This window comes from Echiichthys vipera (assembly GCF_963691815.1).
Source record: "Echiichthys vipera genome assembly, chromosome: X".
Taxonomy (NCBI): domain Eukaryota; kingdom Metazoa; phylum Chordata; class Actinopteri; order Perciformes; family Trachinidae; genus Echiichthys; species Echiichthys vipera.
Window position 1 is genome coordinate 20,498,325 of NC_139825.1, and position 27,447 is coordinate 20,525,771.

General features: G+C 41.6%; 1 protein-coding gene across 1 annotated transcript; it reads right to left on the reverse strand.

The window, feature by feature from the left end:
• Nucleotides 1-102: 102 nt before the first annotated feature.
• Nucleotides 103-27,202, reverse strand: LOC310965977 (mitogen-activated protein kinase kinase kinase 12-like; the record flags this gene model as incomplete). Its single annotated transcript, XM_083939751.1, has 15 exons — nt 27,188-27,202; nt 24,854-24,942; nt 12,770-13,300; nt 10,393-10,576; nt 10,026-10,217; nt 9,213-9,371; nt 7,132-7,290; nt 6,771-6,879; nt 4,749-4,858; nt 3,902-4,018; nt 3,148-3,285; nt 1,729-2,440; nt 1,116-1,183; nt 379-679; nt 103-189 (listed from the first exon to the last, which is right to left on the reverse strand). Exons 3-15 carry the CDS (start codon nt 13,266-13,268, stop codon nt 103-105), a joined length of 2,835 nt encoding a protein of 944 aa, XP_083795877.1. The 5' UTR covers nt 13,269-13,300; nt 24,854-24,942; nt 27,188-27,202.
• Between the last annotated feature and the right edge of the window lie 245 nt (nt 27,203-27,447).

Genomic DNA, 27,447 nt, shown 5'->3' on the forward strand with positions numbered 1-27,447 from the left:
GTCCCAGATCATGATTCTGTGTATTCAAAGGTTTCTGAGAATAAAAGAGGCATTCACAGGCCAGATCTGCAGGATGTTTGAGTGTGTTGAGGTGTCAGATTTTCACCAGTTGGCTGGAGGTTGGCTGGGTTCTGCACTGCCCGAATGGTCCAGCTCTGCACTGTCACAGTCTGAGTCATCATACAGGCCCTGGTGTAAAGGGAAAACATAAATTATCTGAGTTGGCAGCAACAGACTCTTCAATCTCATATTCCGCTCATTGTAAGGCTCATACTTGCACTTTAATGTTGACTACAAAAGCAAATTCTGACCTATTGTTTGCCTCTATATTTCAGTTTATATCATACTTTCTCCTTTCAATTACTCTCTGCAGCTTACCTCGTAATTATGATCATTACTAGCGAGTTGGGTCTTGACTTGTCGAAGAATAGCTTCCTTCTCAGACAGCCCGTCAGAGCCCAGCTGGGTTGGGTCAGACGGGTCTGCGGGAATCTCAGAGCCCTGAGACAGCAGGTCATCACTCTTGTCGTCCAGACGCTCATCAGTGTTGGTGCTGACCACGTCCGGTGTGCCGCTGTGGGAGTGGTCGGTGGTGTTTCCCTCCTCGCCGTCCGAGACTGACAAGTTTTCTGAGCTGAAGTTGGACAGGGACTGGCACTTGCTCATGCTCACGGGACGCCTGAGTGGGAACACAATAGAGTAAAAAAGTACACATATAATAAGTACATACAGTAGAGAAATGACTGTGTTATCACACCTACAGGCATTTACAGACCCTTAATGCTACAGTATGAATTCTACTGGAACAAATAAATGTAAAGTAAAAAAATGACAAAATTCAAAGTTTAAGGCTAATGCCTACGTTTGCGTCTCTCCAGCAACATTTGGCATTACATTATGAATATAAGGATCACTCCTAACGGTTTGTCACTATCTTTCACGTGTTATGTGTTAAAGGCCATGCACGCCCACGCAGGTGTTGTCAGTCATTCTGGCTTTAAAATGTAATTTTGGATTTGTGTTAGGAAGATGAACATGTTATCTGTTTCAAATGGATGCACCGATGGAAATGGAAATACGGTGGGTGTACAGTCAATGTGTTTAATAACTCTCACCGTCTCCTTGGCAACTCCACTTCACTGTCCACTTCTCCTTCTTCTTCCTCTGATGACACTCCACGTCTCTGCGGAGGAAATTAACAGAATGTATGAAACCCCAGTGATTCCGTGTTTCAGTGCACACTGCACATTAATCACCCTCATTCCTGCCAAGACTCCTGAGCTGTTCTGGAAAGATTCGACCCTGATGACACCCTGGGTACAAAGTGTACATGGTGCCACTGAGTTTTTGGGATGATTATTATTATTTATCACTCATATATAACTTGTGCAACATACAAATATGCACAGCTATCACATATTAAAGAGGAAGTTTAATACCACTTCTAACAATTGCACAAGTGGCAGTAATGGACCACTTGAATGTGGTAAGGATAAATTATGATTGTACTTCATGGAGTGATGGCGATTATATACAGCGGATCTAAAATGTGTTTCTGGCAACAAATGACTACAAAACAAAATGGTTACGTGACTCCAAAGCCTCTCACTGCTAATTCATCTATTCTCCCTCATAAGACAGAAGTCAAACATGATTTTGTAAAACTGGGCCAGGATTAGACAATGCTTTGTCTAACTGCGCCCTAAGACAGTGCTGTCAGTGTCTCACCTGACTGCGTGTAACTGCGGCCCTATAGAGTAAGGCTGCAGGAGTGAGGCGTTGGCTTCTGGGTGAGCGTGTGATCACCATGCCATCCTCCTTCTCCTCACCCTCGTGGGAAACACGGGGGTTCCCAAGCACAGATGTCCTCCCTGCAGCTGCTCCCCTTCCACACGGTGAGTCTGGGCTACTGGAGAACGGGATAGAAGCTGCGTCCTCACTGGGCGTGTCACTGCGCGGAGTTGTTTCTGCCAGGTCATCATTCCCTACACCTACGTCCGGCCCCTCCTCAGGCCCTCCGGTCCTTCTACTCTCTCCAAGCCCGGCTGAGGCGCTCTGGCTGCCTGCTCTGTCCAGCCCTGGCATGATCTGCCCCTTCCTCCGGCCTTCAGCCTCCAAGGTGGTTGAAATGAGATCTGGGCTCGAGGAGTACATCTTCTTGAGCAGCAGATCGTGCTGAAGGCCCCTGAGGGCTGCACTGGGGTCTAGATGCTGCTTGCTGCTGGGAACAGACGAGGTGGCGTTGACCATGGCTAATGAGGAGGAGAGAGTGGCTTTCAGCTGAGCCAAGTCCCCACTGCTGCCTTTACCAGCCTTCCTGTAGCGGGGTTTTCCTCGCCGTGAGCGGCCGGGGGAGGTAGAGCCCTTGTTTGGGATTGTGACCTGGGTCATGGAAGAGTCCAGTTTGGGGAGGATGACCTCGGATTTTAGTAAGTCTGGCCTGGAAAGGACAGGGACAGAATTAATAAATTAAAAAAGAACAGGGGGAAAGAATAAACTTTTGAATGCAGTAATTGCTAGATAGACACTAGTTTATCCCCTGCACTCTTCATCATATTAATTGAAGGATAAGACAAGTGACAATTTATATATTTTTTTCAACAAATTGCCTAAAAAGATCAAAACCCACAATGTCTTAGTCCATTTTCCAGTACTTTCCAATTTTTCTACCATCTGTGGCACTCAGCTCCAAGCCCATTTGTTCCAACCGAAGATGTAAGTCGATATACACACATTCAGTTTTAAAAAAGGCTAAATACTTTTGTAATACAGCTGGGAACTGTAGTTTTTAAGCAAACATTACTCAAACAGGAATTAATTGTGTATTTGTTGCAGATTATTATTTTAAGCTGCAAACATTGGTGCAGCCAGTTTAAAGGTGTGGTTTTTAATAGTTCCAATGGACAATGAAGCTCTACATTGCACAAAGGTATTATCAATATCAGAGATTATATACAAGTAGGATCAATTTATTGGTGGTTTAGATTTCTACATGGAATTTGTTGAAAATAAGAAAATATCAACCTCCACCTACCCTTTAACATAGCCTAGGGGTTCATATAATATTAATAATAATGGCAACTTGATCAAACCATCCAGTTAAACATGCTGCAGATTTAAAAAGAAAAAAAATCCTTGATGTCTTACCTCTTACTATGTGAAGGCAGCTTTTGAGGTACATTGCGTTTCTTCATGAGTTTCTCCATCGAATTGGAGGAGGCCGACTGTCTAGAGCTGTGCTGCTTGAAGCAGCCTGGGTACTTTTTGTCCAGTGACTGCTCCCTCCTGATGTTTAAACACAAAGCCAATACATTAAATGGATATCAGTGGATACTCAGCATGGCATACCAGAACACTCTGTTAGAGGCAAAGGCCCGTGTGACTGGAGGTAATAGCCCTTCACTTCACATTACGGATGACCTTTTCCATGCTCTTTCAATACAAAAACACTGCTTAACCAGTTGATGGATAAAACTATTTAGTGCAAAGTATTTTAATAATTACAGCCCGAGTCTTCCTACTGTTAGTGTGATATATTTTGAAAATGACTACAGTATACTGCCCTATGTCTACCTGATTTCTAATCATTACTCTGGTTGGACCTAAAAAAGGCTTTTCACTCACAATCCCAATGAAACCTGACAGAATTCTGGACAGAAAATGTCAGATGTGCAAAGCTGATAGAGACCTATCCACACAGTCACAAGGCTGGTTACTTTTAAACATTGATGTATACAAACAAGTATGCAGAAGCTGAGATCTGTTTTTACTTTGACATGAGAGGGTCTTTGTCTGTTAATCGGCACAAAAAGCCACATTGAATTCCCTTTGATTAATTGTTGTAAAACATGAAAACTTGTACATTTAAACAGGTACTGTAAATTAATGGCAGTTTTCATACTTGTGCAGTTCTTTCTCTTTGATCTCCAGCTGCAGCATTATGGCGTTAAGCTCCATGTAAAGATTGTTGGCCCTCTCCAGTTTCCTCTCGTAGTGCTCCCGGATGTCCAGTGCATGTCTGTGTGGAGAGGAAAATGAGGAGGTCTTTAATACATTTATCGGCTGCTAAATGAATTGTATTGGTTTCTCAATAGTTAGCTTATCCTCATTGTGGACTTTCCCTTCGTATTAGGTCTCAGTTTATAGTAAATACAATAGTTCACTGTCTGTCTGGGAAGATACTGAACAAGTCCAGATGACTCATCCCCCAGTGGTGGTTGCCATAACAACCCAGGTCCTTCAAAGACCCTACACTCATAGACATCACAAAAATGCGTCTCTGTATGGTAAGAGGTTAACAGTAATATGAAAGCGGCCTACATGGGGAGGATGATAGATGACACAAGGTAACGTAGGTTCACGTTCATGAGCTGGTACCCAATAGAAACTTGATACATGTGGTTTGATGCTGTTGCCCCATGTAGAATATCTTGAATATCCCCATTTGTGCAGGTATTAAGATCCTGTACGAGGCAAAAATTCCCTGCACGGATGATAATCTTCAGAATTAAGGTGGCACTACGCTGAGTGCACTTGTGTTTCGCTGCCTTATTCTCCTTGGCCATGCATAAATAAAGACAAAACCTGAGTCTCTTGAACTTCTTTCATCTCAAGTTCTCAGCTCATAGATTTCCATCATACATACTTGTCTTTGTTAGAGGTGAAACTTTTTTATATATCATATCTCCACATCTGTATTTTAAGGTATTGTTCTCTTTCCTAGTCCCTGTAACAATTTATTTGCTAACCTGAGCTCTTCTCTGCGTCGTTTGATCAGCTCCTCGTCCAGCCTGTGAAGACATGTGCCCTCAGACTTGATCTGCTCAAAGTGTTGCCTCACCTCGTCCCTCCACTCCGCCTTGTTGAAACACATAAAACACATCCATCAGAGCCGGTATTTATGACTTACAGTAGGTCAATATTTTACAGGCACAAGAACAAAAAAGTCTTTATCCTGACAAGCAAAAGAGCGTCTTTTTAAATTATTCTAAACTCAGAATAAAGGAAGTGGTTACTGCTAGCTGCAGTTGCTCATTTTAACCAACAAACACTTGACTAAATTACTGCTTTGTTAATGCACTATAGTGTAGGGGCAGAGGGGTTGTTTAGTTTAATATGTTAGTCTGGTCTGTCTGACTCATTGATCCTTTATCTGACTGAGGTTTGTGCAAGTTGGAATCTATGGCCCCGGCCATGTCTCTGAAATACAATATGTGTATTGACAAATCCATGGTGCTGTCTGTGGTGCTGAAGCAGACGGATTTGTAAGTGAGACATTTTCCCTGCCCCTTGAACCACACTTAATATTTTTAATAATATTAGCAGCAAACTATATCAATATTCAGAATAAACTTCATTGCACCTTGAGCTAGTAAAAAAGCTCTTAATTTGCAGAGCGACTGAGGGTTCATGTGTATAACTGAAACAAAACCCATTAAGCTGTCAGGTGATAATCAATACACAGGGAGTGAAACTGAACATGAACTGACATGACATGAGCACAAAAAAAATGCAGCATGGGCTTTTTTCTGGTACACAGTGGAGCGTGACAGCTGTTATCTGATACCTGTCATATCAAAGGACAAAGGAAGTCTGATATATGAGTGTGTGCACGTACATGCATGTGCGTGTACCACATGTGTGTGTGTGTGTGTGTGTGTGTGTGTATTCCTGATGCTCTTCTTATTAAGCTAATGGACTCACAGTGCACACTCTCCTACGTCTCCAGTCCCCTCTTTCTCCTCTCTCTTTGCTCTCTGTGCCCTACCATTAAAGCAATCAATACACTCCAGCAGCAAATACTTCTGTCTAACATCACAAGAAAAATCCATTATGGGCCAGAGAGGAGAGAAACCGGGGAGGGTTGCAATGGCGGGGGAACAGGGAGAAATAAAGGATCAAGGATTAGTGGAGAGAGTGAAAGAGGTTTGTATTTTGCATCTTGAGATATAAAAGAAGGGAGGAGGCAGTGGGTTGCTGCAAAGGGGAATTTTTTGTGTGTCTCACGATTATACATACTTGAGTTATAAATGGATCTGTTGTTTGCATGGCTGACTAACATACACAATTATACATTTTTCACATGACACCCCCCCCCCCCCCCTCCCATCTCAGTATCTATATATATATATATATATATATATATATATATATATATATATAGATAGATACTGAGATCATTATCTCATCTGATGACTATTTATTATATGGCTGTGACTCGAGAAATGGTGATTCTCAATTCTACATATACAGTGTCTGAACAAGATTGTGAATTAAGCAGTAGTGGAATAAGTACTCAGATCATTTACTTAAGTAAAAGTAGCAATACTACAGTGTAAAAATACTGTTACAAGGAAAAGTCCTGCATTCAAAATGTTACTGAAGTCTTTATCAAAATATACTTTAAATGTTACAGTAAAAGTACTCTTTTTGCAGAATGGTCCATTTCAGAATTAAATATATGATATTATTGGAATTGGATTTCATTTTATTAGTTTAATTAGTAAAAAGTAGAATATTTACCTCTGAGATGTAGTGTAGTAGAGGTGTAAAGTAGCATAAAATAGAAATACTCAAGTAAAGTACCTCAAAAATGTACTTAAGTACAGTACCATTACAGTAAATGCACCTAGTTACTTTCCACCACTGGAATTAAGTGCTGTTTCATTTTGAAAAAAATAATCTAATGTCATAAAATCAAAATTTTACTTAATTTGTTCATAAGAGTAGCTTCTGAGTTGGGACTATTGACACAGATAAAGGATGCTTACCTGAGACTGAAAGTAAGTTTCTTGTGGAGTCGACAGGATATCTGCTGAGGCGATGTCCAGATGCAGGAGAATCTGTCGGAAGGAAGGCCTGTTTCTTGGCTTGCAGTTCCTGTGGACAATTTCGACAAATATTCTGTCAGAAACGCAAGAAACAAGACGATGACCTTTCCTCTCTTATTATTATTAGTCCCCTTGTGTAAAAATGTTGTATTTATGTCTCTCAGCCTTCTTAAAGCTTCTGACATCATATTAGCTTACTACTGATGCATCGACTTTCTTTTTCCCCTATAATTTTTCTTTCCCCCATCTCTCTCTCTGTATTCTTCCGCTCCATACCCTCCTCCCCCTCCCATCCTCTCACCAGCATTGCCTCAGGAGCAGTTTGAAGCTGTCTGGACAGCTATCAGGAACAGGCAGATGTAGACTGTTGTTGCCCACTCCCCAGATGATAGCGGAGGAGTCCACGTCCTTATAGGGCACCTCTCCTGTCAGCATCTCCCACAGCACGACACCGAATGACCTGCAGAGACATGTGGAATATTTACTTTCAGACACGTTGATAAAGACGTGATGTGAACTGGTGAAAGGAGGCATGTCTGAAATTACACACTTTGCAGATTTAGATCACAACTGTTATGATGGATACTTTATCTCTGCAAAAGGCCTTTGATGTTAATAGCTCATTATCAAGGTTTAATCACTTAATCACATACTGTGCAAAGTTTTGTCGCTGCTAACCATTTTTCTATCACTTGAATCATATTTAATCTGGGGTAGGCAAACAATCCATAATAATCTTGACTCTTTAAAATTCTACACTTCCTCTTTGCTCTGTTTTCAGGTTTTAGAAAATCTAGCCTGGGACGGAGACTTTGGCCAATCACAGGTCATTTCAGAGAGAGCACATGTTCCTATTGGTTTAGGACAGAGACGGGAGAGGGAGGGCTGCAAAAAGAGATCTCACTCGACTTCAAATTCTGGCACCATTAATGAATGCTTAACAGTTGCACTGGTTATAACCAAAATAACGTACAGTATATTGCAGGTTCCAAGTAAATAAGTAGATGTATGTTTCATAATAATTGTGGTATCAGATCAATTTATAAATAAAAAAAATTGATCCAAAGCATGGTGCTATATTTCACTACAGTTCAGTGTTTCATTGAAGAGGATGTTTGTTGGGGGAGCAAGGGAACGGGTCCATGGGGAAGGAAACTAATGAGTCTGTTGTTGGTGACTCTTTGTGTTGCCATGGTGACCAGTATCCAAGGTGCCAATAGCATCACACGCAGAGGTGAGGAGGTGTGTGAAGTTGTGTTTACCTTTAGTCTCTCCATCTCTTTATGATTTGTGATATAAATGCACAAGAAGAGATACTTGATTTCAAGAAAATGCACTACCACATTAATAAATATTAAGGTGATTTATATATTAGCTATTAATTACATGGTGGATTACCACAAGGACATTATTGATTTATTTCTATACATTGTAATATCATTCAGCTATACAATTAATTACCTATTTTGTCAGGTAGCATTACAAATACGTATGTATATAGAAAATGCCATTACAAATAAAACAGCCGCTAGTCTATGAGTAACTGTTTTATTTGTAGATGGAGAAATGAAAATCATCATGTTTTTTTTTTGTTTTTGTTGTTTATAACCAAATTCCATTCTTACCACTTACCATATGTTGGCTACTCAAAATTCTTCTCCTTTATGCCTTTTTTATGTGAGTTTGTTACATTCTACCTGTGGATGTATTTTAATTTAGTCCTTATATTATATTATAAACCATGAACCTGAGTTGTACCAGCTTTCAAAGTATGTCAGCACAAAACAAAACAAAATACATAAAACATAATATTTCACCACATCTCTCTTTGACTCACTCTTTTTGTAGCATAAACTACACAATTTACATAAATTCAAACACAACTGTAGAGTATACACCCATGCTTAGCTTTCTCCTCACATGAAAAGCTTTTTAATCCTATTTTCACTTCTCAGCTAATGCACTCCTGGCTCTGGGCCAAACCATCCGCAGGCTCAGAAGGTTATTCCAGCCTCTCCTGAGCACTGCAGCATCTGGCAAATCAATTATTAAATTAGCCAGCGTTCCTTTCAGGACGGAGGGGAAGAGTGATGGAAGGATGTAGGATGGGAGAGAAAGGGGGAGAATGTATTGGGGGTGATCTGGGCTTAACACAGGGCAACCCATCAGATATAGCCGAGGCCCTATAGAATTTCATGTAATGAGATATTGTACATAATACTCAATAGATTTTCTGGAAATAGGATCCTGTGCTCTATACTGTAGTAGGCTGTACCTAATGAGATTTTATGTTGATTCGATAACTGATGAGACAAATCATAAGAGAAAACTGCAAAGGTTCAACAGTGCAAAAGGACAGTATAAAAGGGTTATGACACCTACCAAATATCCACTTTCTCTGATACAGGTTCATTGCGTATGACCTCAGGAGCCATCCAGGCCACCGTACCGGCAAAGGACATCTTGGTGCTTTTGTCACTGAGCTCCTTGGATGTGCCAAAATCCGAAATCTTCACTGCATCATCGTAAGTGATTAGCATGCTGGAATGAAACATTAGATATTGGCAAGTTTACAATTGAGTTCATCTGTTTATAAAAACAACAGCAACAACAAAAATGCTAAGCTAAATCAGCGGTAATCTGAGTACTAACTCAATTCAACCATTGGGTCAGTTGGTAACACGTCATCACTCAATGTTTTGTTAAAGATCCCATGTTAAAAAAAGTGAGATTTCAAGGTATTTTTTCTTATTATAATAAAGCACATCAAGGTGCTATATAAATACTGGGAAAGTATCAAAACATTCAGTCCATATAGAAATGCTCACAGCTCGTATTCAGGAACTGTGCCTTTAAATGAGCTGTCGCAACTTGTCATCACGGTTGTGATGTCACAACTATACTATTTATATATATATATAGGTAGAAAGTGCCGCTTCAGTCATTCCCCACCCAACACTGACCAATCAGTGCAGACTAGGCTTTTTCGTAAGGATGGCTTAAAGAGACAGGCTGTAAAACGTAGCATTTCAGACAGAGGGGAGAATACAGGTATGTTCAGAAAGAATCCGTCACCTTAGTGGAAGTCCATGGGTAAAATATCTATTTAACTGTGTCTATTTAGTGACTTGTTTGCTTTAATATTATCATTTATAATTTAACATAATTCATTTTGACCAGGTCTACAAAACTCACTTTGGTGACTTGAGGTCTCTGTGGATGATCTTGTGGAGGTGAAGGTAGTTCATGCCCCCCGCGATGCCCATGGCCCAGTCCATTAGCAGGGATGGATGGATCTTCCTGCCTGCTCTCAGCACCTCATACAGCTGTCCCTGGGCACAGTACTCCATGATGATGCAGTAACATGGAGCCTGGGTACAAATACCTCTGAGGGTGGAGAGAAGTATGTACCATTTACAGCGGGTTAAAGCAGAACATATTAGAGTTGTTACAATGCCAGTAATGATTGGAAAACTTTAAAGTTTTTTGGCATGTTATATTTTTTAGTGGAATATTCTGCACATCTTGTGATCTACTAAGCCAACTGATTGTTTCTACTAACTTGAAAGTGATGATGTTGGGGTGTTTGAGCTTGCGAAGGTGCTTGATGTCTGTCTCTTTGATGTTCCGCACTTTTTTCACAGCCACTTCCTGTCCGTACAGTTTGCCTAGAAAGACAGCACCCTGTGCTCCGCTGCCCACCCACTGCAGGTCAGATATCTCCTCGAATGGGATCTCCCATGCCTCTGAGATTGGGGGAAAAGATGAAGGCAAAGTCGGTGAGTTTATCGGCATAGTAACAGATCAACTATGGATATAGTGTGATGATTGTTATATGAACTTGCATTGATTGCAGGTTGTTTTCAACTGCAAAATTATCTAACGTTCAGCAAAAAAAAGTGAATAAGCTTGTTTCCCAAAATGTCAAACTATTCCTTTAATACATCAACATGGTTAAATGCTATGCAAATAAAAGGATAACAAACCCCATTTCATGTTTAGTTGCTGCATGCATTCAAAAATCTGCATCAAAAGCTAAATATATCAAATCGAGACAGAACCACCCCCCCCCCCCCCCACACACACACACACACACACACACACACTTCAAACCAGAACGTCTGTATGTAAAACTAAAATTGGGAGCAGTGATCACACAGCTTAGACCTGTTACCGTAAAAACCCAGTGTAAGCTCTGGCTCTTCCAGTCAATGCAGAGCCTAAATTTATATCTTTTTCAGGGTTGTTGAACCTCACCTTAACCTAAGATGCAGGTTGTGCAGGCAGACAGACAGGGAGCTCTAAGCTCCTGTGGGTAATTCTCTCTCAGCCTCCTAAATCCTGCTTAGTGCCATTGTGGGGCTGACGTGAAACAGGGGTCCGACACTCAGGAGGAGGGGGTAAAAGACGGAGGGGATTTGAGAGCCTAATGTGGATGTACAGTGAATAGGGGAGGTAGTGGGGTAGTGGCGGTAAAGTGGTGGTGGTGGCTCTGTGTGTGCGTTAAGAGAAAAGAAGGGAGGGGGACTCCCCATGGGTCAGCACGGGTCCATGTGGCCCAAGACAGGATGTTAATACAGAGAAAATATACAGCCTGCTTTACTGCTGTTCTTGACTCGTGGAAGAAAGATGATTTAGACACATTTATCATATTAATAAGGATAACATGAATGATTAATGCTCTCCAGTGATAGATTGAGAACTTGGTGTCTAATGAGCCCCTCCAGTGTCCCACAGTAAAGACATCATACATCCGATACACGACAATATTGCCAGCTCTGCTTTGTTTGATCTGAGAATTGGAAGAAATTTCCAAGCACCCCACAGTCATTCACAATCAATAAAGGACAGGCGATCTTCCTGCTTTATATTGTGCTACATTGTGCCTTTCAATTAAAGCTTAAGAATAGAGCATTGTGATATAGCAGGCAGATATTCAGCTGCACTACCCCTATTTATGTCACTTTTATAATATCCGCTTTGCTCTCGTCGGTGTGTGTGACTCCCTGTGCTGCTGCACAGAGGAGGAGAGCAGCGGGGTGCAGATGGGCTGGGAGTGATAACAGCACAGGATGAAAAGGAGAGGAAAGGAGACAATGAGGAATGGAAGGAGGAGGGGAGCGGAGGGGAGATGTGTAAGTCAAATGGGTGATAAAATATATATAAGGCTATAAAGACAAGCAGGCTTATAAATCTGCCCCTTTCAAGCCTGATGTGCAATGCTGTATGTATTCTATCAAGTTTGTTTTTGGCATCTTATTTTTTACTTTATGTGTTCCTGTCAGTGCTAAATATTAAGTGTTTTTATTTGTGGATGTGTTTGTGTATGTGTGCAGTCATCCTTGGCCTCACGTGTATGTGTGTGTGTGTGTGTGTGGGTGGGTGGGTGGGTGTGTGTGTGTGTGTGTGTGTGTGTGTGTGTCAGGTTTGCGTTAATAGAGATGAGAGGCACAGGGTCAGAGTGTGGCCATGCATAATTCATGGAGCAGATTTGGCAGAGGAGTCCAGGGGGAGCTCTGCGCTATTGTAGTGGCTGCAGACATAAACAACACAGCGTCACAGGGAGCTAGTTTCATTAAGGGGTGGTAGTGGGGAGAAGGTGGGGTGGGCACAAGCAGGAGAAGGGATGGGGGATAATAACAGGGGAAAATAAGCCCTTTGCAGCTTTGATAGAGTCTCTCTCTCTGGCTGCAGCTCTTTCACGTCAAGGAAAGGGTTTGTTTACAACATGGCCTTTGTAGGAGTCATTTTTCTACCAACTGTTTAATGTAATTAAAGTGGGGGATGAGATAATTTAATTAGCATATCAAAGCTTCACACTGGAATTTAATGAGAGTTGGTGCTTGCTTTTATTGGAAAACTATAAGCAACCATTAATGCCAGTGTGTGTAGATGTGTTTCTGTGTTTCTGTTGAAGCAGATTTGACTGCTTAACTTACCATCCAGGCCGTGTTTGTGCTCTGTGGAGTAAGCTTTGCCAATCATAGTCCAGACAGGTCGCAGACATCCAAACAAACCCTCCAGAAACCCTCCACCCCCTCCGTTGGACTGGCACTGTAGCCTGGCATCACCTGCCTGGCTCCTGACTGCACTACTGTCCATCTCTTGCCCCTCTCCCTCCGTCCTTCCTGGACTCCCATCATGCTCATGGAGCTTCAGGACACTGTTGGCAAAGTGCTCCTGTTGTTCCTCGCCCTGTGTCTGGTTTTGCCCAGCAGTCTGCCCCCCTCCTCCTCCTCCTCCACCCCCAGGCTCGACAGCACTGCCGGTGTCTATGGAGAGAACATTGCGAAGGACGCACTGGGTCGGGGTAAGGTCCATTTCTGGGGTGCAGGGTGTTTCAGCATCGAGGCGGCGAAAGGATGGCGGATCAGAGAGGGGTGAGTTGAAGCCGGAGAGAGAAGGAGAAGGGACTCGAGGTTCATGAATAAGCGCCATGATGGCCTTTGGTCAACTGGAGAACTGGAAGCCTTGACAACACCAAACATAGAGAGAGAGAGAGAGAGAGAGAGAGAGAGAGAGAGAGAGAGAGAGAGAGAGAGAGAGAGGGAGAGAGAGAGAAATGGTTATTAATCAAATCAAAATAAAATATTTTCTTAACTTCTTGGCACCATGAAGGCTGATTCAACTGAATATTGAGTTTGTAGGAAAGTCACCTCTGGAAGATGCATATTTATGCCTCCTGTGAGTATAACCTTGAACTAGAAGTTATCATAAGTGGCAGAGTAGCTCAGTGTGAGTGATTCTGAGACACGCAGTGCTGAACTATGTACAAATGCAGGCTGACAAGAAAGCACAACTCCCTAAAGCTGTGATCAATATCAGAGAGAATCACATTCCTAGTTTCTATGCTTCTCTGGTTGAAGTGGATTTTTAGTTGGGTTGTATCACTACCACCCAGAAAGTGGTTTGCAGCCCTCTATAAAGAGGGACTTTAAGGACTGTGCAGAGTCCACCATCAGCATAGAAGTGTCATGTAAAACAAAGATCACACATAATTAAAAACATCAGTAACTTTTAGCGATTCTCACACCGCAGATGTACGGTGGTGGTCACTGCATGTGCCCTAGTGATCAGAGCAATGACACAAACGTATGAGTCATGATGCCTGATATGTGAAGTTTTTAAATCAATACTAGAATGTGACACTTGATTCGGGACGTGAGGATAGAGGACAAAAGAGCAGCCTGTCTGGACCATAAATCAGACAAAGCCTCTCTACTTTGAAGAAGTGCTTTATCACACCCCTCTCTAATGTTAACTTGGCAACCAGCATCTCATGATCTCAATGAAGTAATTCCCTTCCATCTCACATAATATAACATACATAGTATTGTACTGCTCTTGGTTTAGCTGGTTATTTACATCCTACTGGAGCAACATCACTGGTGTATTAAAATGGATGAGATCAAATGATGTGCTGTATAATAACGAGGGATTTCTGCTAGCTTCTTCAAAGCTTGTCATTTCTCCAAGGACAAGAGCATATACACGCTCAGTGGAGAATGAAAATGCATTACTTCTTATCTCTGCCTTTTTAAGTGATCCACTCCTCTGCTCTCTCTGACAAGCACTATGACGTGACAGGTGTTACCGGCTTCAATGATACAAATCAAAACCCAGTACCAGCATCATTGTGTTGTTGTATTTGAGACAAATGCATGTTTTCTTTAAGAAAATCACCAAAAGATGGAGCAAGATCAGTTTCCAGGTTATCATCTACTCAATGTGAGGAGTGTCAGATTTGCTGTCCATATCCTATGTCAGTTTGAAGGCCAGTTCAAGTCAAATTACTAAACCTAAATGGATTAACATGCTATTAAGACTATAATTTCAGCCACTATGACATCTAGTCTAAAAGCATAATGCTGCCTGGCATCTGATGTATTCAGCCGTGATACCAGTACCTAAAGCTGTATATAACCATCTATAATTCATGAAGTAGGAGGAGATAAATCATATATAGTCCCAAAACAAGACAGACAGCCTGGAGGACACAACAACCAAACTACAAAGTTCAAAGTCATAATTTTCTGCGCAAAGAGAGAAACCAAACCACTGAGACACATCTGGTGTCTAAAATCTGGAATAATCATTCACATCCGACTGATCCTGCCTGTTAATAGTCCTGCTACGGCCCTCACTTGATTTATTTCGAGGTATCAGCTGCGGGAGCTGCAGGAGCACGGCTACGGTCTGTTACAGGCCAGTGCATTGTGGATGTGTCGGCGGGGTTTCTTGTGCGCATCATCGCTTCTCATCGCACCTACCGCTGCGGTTAATATCCCCGGTGCATCATTGAAGCATCAGACAACACTAAAGTTACAGTCAAACACACGATTGCAGTTTATAGCAGAATTTAAAAATGTACTGGGTGCGTTAGTGAGGGAATAACAATCAGCTGCAGACGATCTGCCTTCTCCTTAGCCGAATGAATGCTTCCAATGTAAAAAAACAACGTTTCCTACCTCAGTACAGACAGCTGAAGTCCATCGCTGGTGACTGCAAAAGCGTATTCCACTTTATAGTTTAGGGTTGGTTATAATTACAGCCGTCTAATAATTCTTCCTTTCTGGGTTTGTCGGTATAATCAGCATCCACGCTCACTACTACTCCTCCTCCTCCTGCGTCTCTCTGCATCCACTGAGGTTTCTCCGCCCTGGATGAATGGAAGTCTTCTCCTGCGCTATCCCACTAAACAGTAAACACATCAGCTGCAGCTACGCTCCCCTGGATAGCTTGTTTTTCCTGTTCCTATACACCTCCTCCTTCTTCTCTCCTCTCCTCTGAGGGTGCAATCTGCGCACACTCAGGATTTTATATGGCCTATCTCACCTATAGTAAACACGAGTATGGAGGAGCGGAGGATGGGGAGGGATGCAGCGTCGGTGTCCTATCAGAGGAGAAATGCGCTGTGACGAGCTCAGTCCGGTGAGACACTGGACAACCGCACCAGGTAAAGGAGCTTATGAGCGAGTGAGGCTACTAAGCAGGAGGTAGGGGGTCAGCCGGTGTGTGTGAGGTGATCAAAATGATGTCATCCCCAAAGCATGAAGCATTTGACTGGACAGCGCATGTAAATCCCTTCAAACCCTATTAACGCCGTCTGTATTGAGTGTAATTGGTGCATAATCTGTGAGCACCACCCCGCCTGCCACAGAGGGGACATGAAGGTAGGACGGTAGGTCATTTAAAAAAAAAAAAATGATTATCCTCTCCAATCTCTACTGACCCATTTCTCGGAGATAGGAAGAGTGGGACAGCACAGGGCCTAAATGGGACTTTCCCCAGGCGTGATTTGTTTCCCTCAGCGACTTTCATTAACCTGAATGAAATAAAATACAATTTCAAACAATTTGCCTTTCATCACAAATCTAATTTTTTTGTTTGAAGATACCTCCAGGTCCTCATCTTCAAGGGTTCCTATTTAAATATAGTTTTTATTCAAGGTGTTATTTCCATGGCCTGGATATCCTTCCAGCGTACATGAACAAATACAGTTTTTATCATATTGTCACTGTCATGCAGCTACGCCCAAGCAGGCTTACAAGACATCACAAAGTCACATAAACCATACTGAGAATGCTGCATATATGTTCAAACAAAACTCACCTTCAAAATATCCTCAAATAAAGAACTTACAATCAGATTTTTAGACCTTTATATCCACAACTAAATTTATAAATCACTTACAGTAACTGTATTTTAATACTACATACTAGTATGTAATACTGGATAAATAAGAATAAATACATCTTCTGTCCAAATGCATCAAAACTGAACAATCATTCCATTTTTTAAATATTTCATACTTCTGTTGAGCCATCCAAAGGACATGGACACAAACCTTAAGTATGTAATACAAAAGAAAATGTGATTCACTCACTTCTTCCCAAATCACACAGCTCACATATTAAAGTCAGGGAAATCATGCATGGTGAATGGATGCCATGTGTAACTGTGCAGGCCAACTGGGAGATTCTGAAATCACTGTAAACAGCTGGGGATCCCATGTCTGAGCTGTGTACTTACTGTGACAGTCTAAATGGTTGTAGCTACATGACCCTTTTTGAGCTAAATCCAAATCCAACAGCCCTTATCTCCGAGATTAAGCTCGTGTTGGGTTTAAACGATGACCTCATCGTGCTGCTCACAGACAGTGGGGGAAACCCCAACTAGTGCAACAAACCTGCACAACACACAAGTATTCAAGCCCCCGCACCACCCCCTTTCTGCATAGTTTTATGAAATAAAATATAATTGCACTGCCTGTGACTGATACCTGCACTGAAAACATTGATTGCTTCTGTTTTATTTGGGAAATAGAGAGGAACAGCAAAAATAACTGCCCTGTTTTATGCAAGTAATTCAATGTTCAACTACCTGTATTCTCAACATATAACTAACACTGGGACACTGTCAGAGAACTGTTGCATTTCTAAAATATTTTTTGACAGCAGACTTGCTGCTTGTATTTTAATTTCACAATCCAATGGAACATTAACTTCAAGTACCCACATTAATATTCAAAAAACCCTTGCTTGGGTTATAAATACTTAACATTGGTTTTAATATGACATGAAATAAAAATAGTGCGCAAAAAATCGTCGGCTTTAATCATTCTTGCTATTTCATGCCATTGCTATCTAGAATTCTGTCTTAAAGCGGTCTGAATGGAGCAACATCCTCTGTTCTATTTCTATCTTTTTCGTCAAACTTTCTTCATGATTTATTTATCGGTGCTTGTAGTTGCAGGGCGGTTCCTCGTCAGGGATGATCAGTCCTCTGAGGGTCCGTGCTGCTGCTTCTGATGTCCACCAACACAGCTTCTGTTTCTGTTGCGGTTACTCCAGCAGAAACAAGCACAGAATGAATGCTGCAGGGTATCACTCCTTATCAGATAAAAACTTCAAATCTACAAAGTGACAGCTTTAAGAAAAAAAAATGCAGTGGGATTCATTTATCTTCAAAGATTTCACAGTGGATTCAGAATGAGCTATGTGCGTACTCCTGTCAGGTAACATATCCACTGCATACATGCAAGAATGTGCACAGTTAGAACTGCAACGCTTTAATTAGGCGGCTGAAGGAATGACTGTACAACACTCTGTGGTATCCAACCGAATGGCTGATGTAAAATGCTGCATTGTTTGGCAACGTGCCTCATAATCTGTAGGAGGGAATTAACAGAAGCCTGCAGTGAAGGATGTCAAGAGGTATGCCATGTGTGTGCATGTGTGTACACATGCCTTTGACTGTGAGTGTACATGTTGTGGAAGGACCAGTGCCAAATGGTCACAGACTGTCCTGGTCCAGTGAAGGGGGAAGGTAGAGGTGTGTGTGTGTGTGTGTGTGTGTGTGTGTGTGTGTTTATGTGTGTGTGTGCGTGTGGCTGGGTGCAGAGAATGAGGGGGAGGGTTTCTGGCTCTTGGAGAGCCTATTTATGGATCCTCATCGAGAGCCCCTTGTGTTACTCATTGTCACTTTCACTCACACACATGGCTGAATAGGTGGCCAATCATCAAATCCACTCAACATTGTTCTGAAGGGAACGTGAACAAAAGAATCAAAGATAATTGGCACTCTGCTCCAACATCATATTGACTGAAATCCAACAGCAGAACACCAGAGACATTCTTTCATATATCTGATGAATGAAGACAGCTAAGTGTATGTCTATAGTTGTATGTTGTTATGTATGTCTGTGTGAATATATAGGGTGGAGTGATCCATTTACTAATATTGCAGGCTGCTGTCATCAGTAATTTTGCCACTAGTTTGTGTTTCACCCACTGATGGGATTCATTAAGATTGGCGCCAACCAGTATTGGTGGGCGGGTAAAAGGGGTTGGTGGGTGGGGGATTCTCCATTTCAACAAGATGATCTCACCTCCTGTCTGCAGCTCAGGAAGAAGACTTTTCATTCATAAAGTTCATCCATTCACACACACACACACACACACACACACACACACACACACACACACACACACACACACACACACACACACACACACACACACACACACACACACACACACACACACACACACACACACACACACACACACACACACACACACACACACACACACACACACACACACACACACACACACACACACATGACAACATATCTCCCAACGGGATGCAGAGGAAACAGTTGAGCCAATGAGGCAATATTCAGGTGAGATCACTGTCGGATGCCAAGGACCCAAAACTCTAAAATGGATGTTAGATGCTTTTGTCATTCAACCTTGCCTGCATTACAGCACTGCACACTCAGGAGTGGAAAGAAGACGTCATGATAGAAAATTGACCGAAAACTTGGATAGGAGGCGAACAAATTTCTGCATTTTTGGAATATATGTGGAAACAAGCTATGAACACACTGACATAATAACAGCTTTTAATGTGAATAATATATAATACAATATTAGCATTAATTTGGAGTTGTGATTCTGACCACTTGATTACTGTAAGTCCAATACTCAAGTCCAATGCTCTGTTTTGGTCTCCACCAACACCAGAAGGAAAACTGCTGCTCTTTAGCTGCTAAATGCTCCACTTTGTCCACCAGCTTGTCACTATGTCTATGTTGTTTGATGCAAGTAAAGTGGGTTTTTAGAGCCCTCCAACCCATACGACCACATGGATCTTTTGTTCCTACCCTCTTAAATTACCCATAGAAGTGTTTCATAAATTAGCGCCCCTACTGGTGGCAGCAGATCAACACGCCCTCATATCTGAACATCACAGTTTTAAACATGTGACTAAAATTGTGAAACTGTCACAGTTTGGCTAGGTTTAGGCAACAAAACTAGGTACATTTGTTACCTAACTTGAATTAAGTACATAATTTAACTTTCAATTTAGCTTACTTATGTCAGTTAAAGCAAGTCAACGCTGACTTCTGGTTTCACAAGAACAGCAGCCAGTGAAATTCCTGTGTTTTTTTGAGCCATCTATCCACGACCTCTTTATATGACTAGTGTTATCACGATAGCAAAATTATGATGATGATGATTATCGGTACGATACCTGCCTAAAATATCTTGATACCGATACTGAAACAATACCACGGCGTAAATCTAAAATATCATCAAAAGTAATGGGATAAAATATTAGATGACAGAATATGGTACTTAAAATGATTTATTTATTTTTATTAATTAAAACACTTAAACCTAAAAAGTCAAAATTAAAAACATATATATTTGTTAAAACTGCTGAGCTTTATAGCTACTTTACTTGTTATAACAACAATGAAATGATTATGCAGCAAGATTTGTCACAGAACATAAACATATGAAAACAGGAAGATGTTCGCCATTATCTGAACAATTCTTTGGCCTATTTAAGGTTCTTGGCGTTGCTGTGTTGTTGATCAGCATACTTGTAAACACCAGTGCATATTATGGTAAAGTCAATGGGCCTCATTTATCAATGGAATGTACGGCAGAAAAACGTGCGTACGACCATTTCCTGGCAAACGTTGGTATTTATCAATTTGGACGTGAGCGGGAGCTACGATCAAATCTCACCTCAGGCCTGAGATCGTGTACGCACATTTCAGCCTGTGTATTTGCGGTGCAGCACAGCAAAATCTGACTCAAAATAATGAACAAACCTCAACTGCCATTAAGCATAAGGAGTCACATATTAAGAACAGATCAAAACAGATTCTTAAAACGAATAAAAAAACGAATAAAAAAAATAAAAATTGTGGTTGGAGCGATTGATTGTACTCATGTGCGTCTGAAGGCACCATCCATGAATGATTACGCATTCATCAATCGCCAAAACTACCACTCGATAAATGTACAAGTGATGTATGATGCCAAGCTATCGCTTTTAAACGTGGTGGCCAGGTGGCCAGGGGGGGGACACACGATTCTTTTAAATATCAAAACAGCTCGGCTCCAGCCCCCCGCGACCCCGACATTGAATGAATGAATGAATGTGTTGGCGCGTGGCTGCAGCAAGACGCACTGCAGAGCCAAAGTCATCTCCTCGGTTAGTGGCTACCCTTGATAAATTGCATTAAATCAAACAAGGTATCAGATGATTAACATCTTGGTATGGTTCTTCTAGATGACAAAGGTATCCTCTTACGGAATACCTAATGACCCACGTTAGCGCCAGTGTTGCCCCAATTCAGCCCCCTGCCGTGAAATGCACCCCTCGCATTATAGGTGATGATCTGGTTCAGAAGGCTGTTGTTTCCACCTATAGGAGTAGTTTATATACAGGTAACCCACAACGGCCAGAACACTGGTTACATACAGTCTTTAAACTATTTTAAAGAGTTTAAAATCACAAACTTGGATAATAGCGAACACAAAACAACACCTTTTTTATGTTCTGTGGAAATAAACTGCTGCCATAATTATAAAATGAATTAAATGGATCTTTTGAATATCACCTATAATGCGAGGGGGTGCATTTCACGGCAGGGGGGCTGAATACGGCACACCTGTCCAACAGTGCGCACAGGCGCACTCGGGTCACAGTGGAGCGTTGCTTCGGTTTAAATCTCTCGGTTTATTTTTTTCCATACAGCGTTTTTATGGGCCCCTTTTATTCCACTCTTAAGACTGACAAAAAGCACATCTTTATTTTGCTCCATCTCGGATGTCAGGATGCTGATCTGTGTGTCGGAAAAGTTTCTTTTCTAACCTGCGTTTCTCCTCTCCGTGTTTGACCTCAGTGGGCGAGGACTCCGAACCAGGAATATTTAGGGGCGTAACATGTTAATGACGATCAAATTCAACCGCCGCATTTATCAAGGCCCGTTCATTCGTACGCTGAGATTGGTCCGATACGAATGTTTCATAAATCATACGTGGGTCCTTTCCTAGGACCAATTATGCGCTCAGATTTGCATCCGTTTCCACGCAAGTTTGATAAATGAGGCCCATTGTCTCTAGTGTGAACTGTTTGCATACAGAGATGTGTGAACCACATCAGACAGTTAAACAGTCAGCTTTACGTCTGACTGCCTCGTGCAACTCTGATGGTGAAAAAAGTTCACTTGTCACAAAATAAACACTCGCTTGACTTCACGTTACATTCAGGGATATTTATATTATCTATCACTAACTTTCAGCTCTTTGAACTCTTTGAACAAGTCAGCATATCTGCCAGCTCGATGTTTATTCACATTGGTCATTGGTCAGACGGGCTTTGTGGTGTCCGTGGGCTCACCTTTACTGATGGCAACGTAAGCGGAATACTTCCATATCTGCTCCGTGCGTTTGCTTTTTCAACAAGCCTAGGACGGTCGGCAGGAGCGGAGCACTAGAGCCACTGTCAGCCATGTCTGTCTTGCTCTGTGACTGTCTGTCACTATGAAACCACGCCCACTCTGGCTGCAGGCAGTGATGAAGCAGAGAGAAGCTGAACACAGACACGCTGCCCCGCTGTCGCACAAAGTTCATACAGTACCGATACTAATAACACATTTAAAAGTATCGTTTTTAACGGCTGGGTACCACGGTACCTTTCTAGTATCGGTATACCGTGCAACACTATATACGACACTGCTGGACTTCCTCCTTTGCCCCCATCTTAATTGCTATGGCCATGAGAGGTCGCCCCAATAAACGTAAATGTGGGTCATTATACACTGCTTGGTCAAATGACCAATGGGGCTGATGAGAACAGTGAGAGCAAAGCAGAGTGGGTTCGACTCCGACCTGCGGCCCTTTGTTGCATGTCTCCCCCTCTCTCTCACCCCATTTCCCATGTCCCATCCGCATTTCCCCATTTTTCTGTCCCATATAATAAAGGCTTAAAAACTGCTCAAAAATAATCTTTCGAAATTTGCAGGCCAGGATACCGAAGCAATGAGGTAAAATTTGATGACGTGAAAGCTGTTAAAGCCTAGAAAGCCCGTGGAGCTGTGGGTTGTTCACTATATGAACAAAACCCTTTCCCCTATAAGTAATCATGTGATATCCCTTGGTATTGTAAAAAATATTGACCATTGCTGCTTTCCACTCTCCCGATGACAGTTACAAGATGTGTCCCAGACAACTGATGAACCATATTGACTCATTATGGCGTTTTCTAAAATATGCAAATCCAACATTTAGATCAAGCATTGCTTTGATCTTCCAGGGAGATTAACGATGCGTCTGATTTCCCTTTGAAACCTCTCAGAGGCGAGCAGCCAGCCAGGCAGCCTGTGGAGAGCCTCTGGCAGCGGTCCGGTCAGGAGAGGGTTAATACCAATAAAGGGGAGGTTGGAGAAGCCTTCTTGAAAGTCACATGGTTTTGTGCCGGGAAGGAGGGGTGGGGGTGTGGGTAGGGGTGGGGGTAGGTGGGCGCTGGAGGAGGAGTCTGGAGCGTGTTGCCGTAGAAACAGAATCCTCAGTTGGCCAGTGTGAAGTCAGAGGCGTAATATTAGGCGGTGACTGCAGTTAGATGTTGCTGGTGGTGTGAGGTGGGTGGGTGGATGGGTGGGGAAAGGGAGGGGAGTTTGGGAGGGGGTGACTCACACTGGAGGATGCATTCTGCATTCTAATGGATGGACCCACATGTGGACACACTCACACACACACCTCCAGTGGCTACATCACCCTACCTTATATCAGAGGCTCCCATTTCTCTCCACTATATATCTACTACAATAGAATATGGCTTAAAATTGTCCTGCACCACTCTACTTAACAACATATGATTAATTCATTATCTGAATGAAAGATCCATTAGCATTCGTCCTGAAGGCTTCACTTGCATGCGTTGATAAAGGGCATCTATTAGAGGGAACCAAATGCTTAGACAGACTAGTAAACTATAGCCATGTAATTGGTGACGGTATAATTGCACAGCACACGTAGCAATTAAAGCGATAATATGTGTAAACCATGCTCAAGATTATCATTGGATTAACTACACTTCCCAAATGCCCTTGAGTGTAGAGTATCACCAGCTGCTTGAGTAAATAATTATGTGGGCGAATTTCTTAGGCTGTTGTTTTGAGGGTCTTTTCTTTTGGCTGCAGGGAGATCAGTTTGTATCTCATTAGATCTGTTGTGAGGAAGGAGTCCATGTTATTTAACTTTTTCTCTCAGGGTGTGGGACAAGAAAGCAAAAGGAAAAAACAGATATTTTCCCAAATGCACAAATGAAAATCCTAACAATAAAAAAAAAGTGAAGCCTCAGGGTTGACAAAAGTGATTCATTAAAACAGCTAGCGTAGTATGACCAACATGTTTGTGGATTCTCTTAATGCATATGACACATTCATCTATTATTTCATCTAATATTGTGATAACATGTAGAGGCAGAGAAATTTAAGATACTGTAAATTAACCTTATCCTACATCTATATTTTTTCACTTAAGGGTAGACTTGGTTATCTCAACTGATTGAACTTTTATAATCAGTGTATTCATTAATAATGCAATACACAACATTCAACAAGCTGGCAGAGCTAACAGTGCTAATGGGGCTAGCTCACAGCGTGTCTACACCTCCTCCCACTGTACATATAATATTGTTATTTTGGAGTCAGAGTTTGTGCAGTAAGGATCGGACGGTGGGGTTGCAATATCAAAGTCCCACCCATACACCTGCGCGGGCAGTCGAGAGACAATCACAGCTGTCAATCATGACATTTCTTCACGTTTTATAGCATCAAATAACTAATTAAAAAAAACTCAGAGAAATTAACATTTGAACATTTGTCAGTGTGATAAAAAAAAACACACCTAAAATGACGGAACTCATCTTTAGGAAAAATGTAGCCTATTTCATTTTTGTAGCCTTTGAGTTTTTACCTTGGCCCATGTCCCATCCGCATGGAGGAGGCAGGGTTTATGACCTATACTGCAGCCAGCCACCAGGGGGGAAAGAGATATTTTGGCTTCACTTTTGGGGAGCAGTCAAGCCTTCCTTCGTTATATACAGTCTATGGCTCCATTATCAGTGGTTCTAACAGTGACTATCTAGCTAACTAATAATGGCAGATGTGCTGACAGACCAAACAGTGTTAATGGGTGTTAGTTCACACTCACCGGGGCAGGGTGGACGTTACAAATCAGCAGCGATGCTGTCCAGCCACTGTGTGTTATCAGTGTTAACCGCTGGATTGAGCACCGACCTCCTGCACAAAGAACAGAGAGGCTCAGATTACAACACACACAGAGTGAGCGTGACTTCATTGTCTGCTCAGGACACCGTTACTCCTCTATATCTTTACATAACAAATCGTTGTATGGTGCTGTATTAATATTCTGAATATTGTATATAGCACCTTAAAAATAATTAATATCCAGGGATGAGAAATTAACTAACTGTTTGAGTACAAGTAATGAGAAGCTTTGAACATCATTTGAATGCAGAAGTTCCTTTTTTTTATAAAGTATATATGTTTTTTTTTTACAAAAGCATAATCATCCTAATTTCGTTCAAAGAAGCCACTGCAGTGTTATAACTCAGGGGAATGTGATGTGCACTTGCCCTATAGCAAACAATTGGCTCTTTGATTGAGCACTGCTTTGCTCTTCCTTTTAAGGAAAGCCAGGTCAGGTTCATTTCCCATCATCGCTGCGTGTAAACCTGGAAGCAACTGGAAAAAAAAATCACAGGCAGTGTGACGTTTTTTCGGTCACCACCCACAACTCTATCTTATGGTTCGGGGCGAACCAATGGGGGCTAAGAGGGCTGTCTGCTACAATGCAGGCTGGCTGGTGAGCAGGCTTGTTTTTCTCACTTTGCCTGTGATCATGACTCATTTTATTTTTGGGAAAAAGGGGAGCTACAGTACTCTCCTAGGCAAAACCAAAAGAAACAAGATATCTCCTGATTGCTAAGAGCAGCAGATCAACCAAAAAGGCCTAAAGCCTAAACCTAAAGACCTGACAGAGATAATTATATTTCACAAAAAAAAATTGGTCGGATAAATTTAAAGTTATTTGTAAATTAGGTGCCTTCTTGAAGAATATACTACCATTGTGTAAGTCATTGATATTTAGCTTGTACCTCATATCAAAAGATCACGGTCTTGAGTCAATAAATCTGAACCTGAAATTTTTTTTTCATGTGACCGCTTCACCACATTTATCTTCAATTCTAAGTGTGTCTCTGAATTTTCGCCTTCTGTCTTTACACATGTTGGATCTATTAGGCAGCTGCGTATGTCCAGCAATGTTCTGTCAACACACATCCCTTGTTAAAGATGAGATGATCTTTTCCTAATTTGCATAATATATTCAGAATATGTGGCATTGTCTCCTAAATTTGTATTCTGGAGGAATACCAGTCACCAATTATACAGAGTTATGGTAATTATCCACTTGACGGGATCACATATTACCTTTATTAACAGTCATTAATTCAGCTGCAGCGAAGAAGCCAATTATCATTTGTTACTAAACTGTGATTGAAGTGATGTTACATTTAGACTAAGATGTAAATAACAAGTGAAAAGGACCATTGTAGCCTCAGAAACAAGTACACAACATCAGAGAAACTCCACCAGGCGAATTCAGCCTGTTGTTTCAGTACGTGAGCTGTCCATGGTGCTGATCATGGCTTTAAGGCCCTAATGGTAAATGGAAAAAGTATATTTGATGTATTTACTCACTTAACCTGTGACTGTGGAAGAAAATAAACAACATGAGATGCTAAAGAAGGTGGAAAGTTGGAATTAATTGTTTAACTTTAGTTATTTTTAGTAACAATCTAATTATTCTGAAACAAATTAAAACAAACTGTATTTTATGTGACCTAAATTAACCATTTTAGAACACACTGTGCATTAAAGAGATAGTATCTCAACGGAGTTATTTCATGATTTAAACATTGATTCTTTAAACGTTTTTGAAACTAGTTTTCTCTATGTATTGGCCCAATTGTAGTTTTAAGGCTCTACTATAGGTGATTTGTGTTGAGTAAATCAAAGGCGAGATGTCTGGTTATTAAAGTAGACGGACAGTCTTTTTCAAGAGAAACCCCACAACCTCTGCGGAAAATGGAAGTCCCCCTCAAATCAATGTTTATCGATTTAATTAAGTTGAAATAAAGAACTGTCCAGAGAGGGTGATATGGGACCTATAAACCGAGGCACTTAGCAGAATGATCAACCTACAGCGCCACCTGGCTGTTGTAAATTTAACCTGAATAACATGAATGCTCTACAGCTAGATTTACTGATATAAATCGTGTGGCTATGAAAGCATCTCCATCATCCAAAAAACACAAATTGCATCTTAAGTCACAACATCTGTCTGTGCATTATTGCTGGTGAAATATGTACACATAATATCAGACTGCTGCATTCACACTGAACATCGCAGAGATGAATTATGATCTGCAGAAAACAGATTCTACAATAATAATAAACCTACCTTTAGCAGGCTCTGTGTCGTTGAGTGTAACGGGCGCACTGCACTGTGTGGTTTGCACTGGGTCGGTTGTCCACACGAGAAAACCCTGAAAGCTGTGGTGCCTCTATTCAGCCTGAGTACTACAGAGGTCCCATCTGGCTAATTACCATGTCAACAAATCTTGAAGGTAGTACCGCGAGAACGAGATTTATGGGTGAGTCTTGAGTCTTGGGTCTGACCCTCCTCGAGAATCCGGATTTAACTAATGCATCCACGGACGA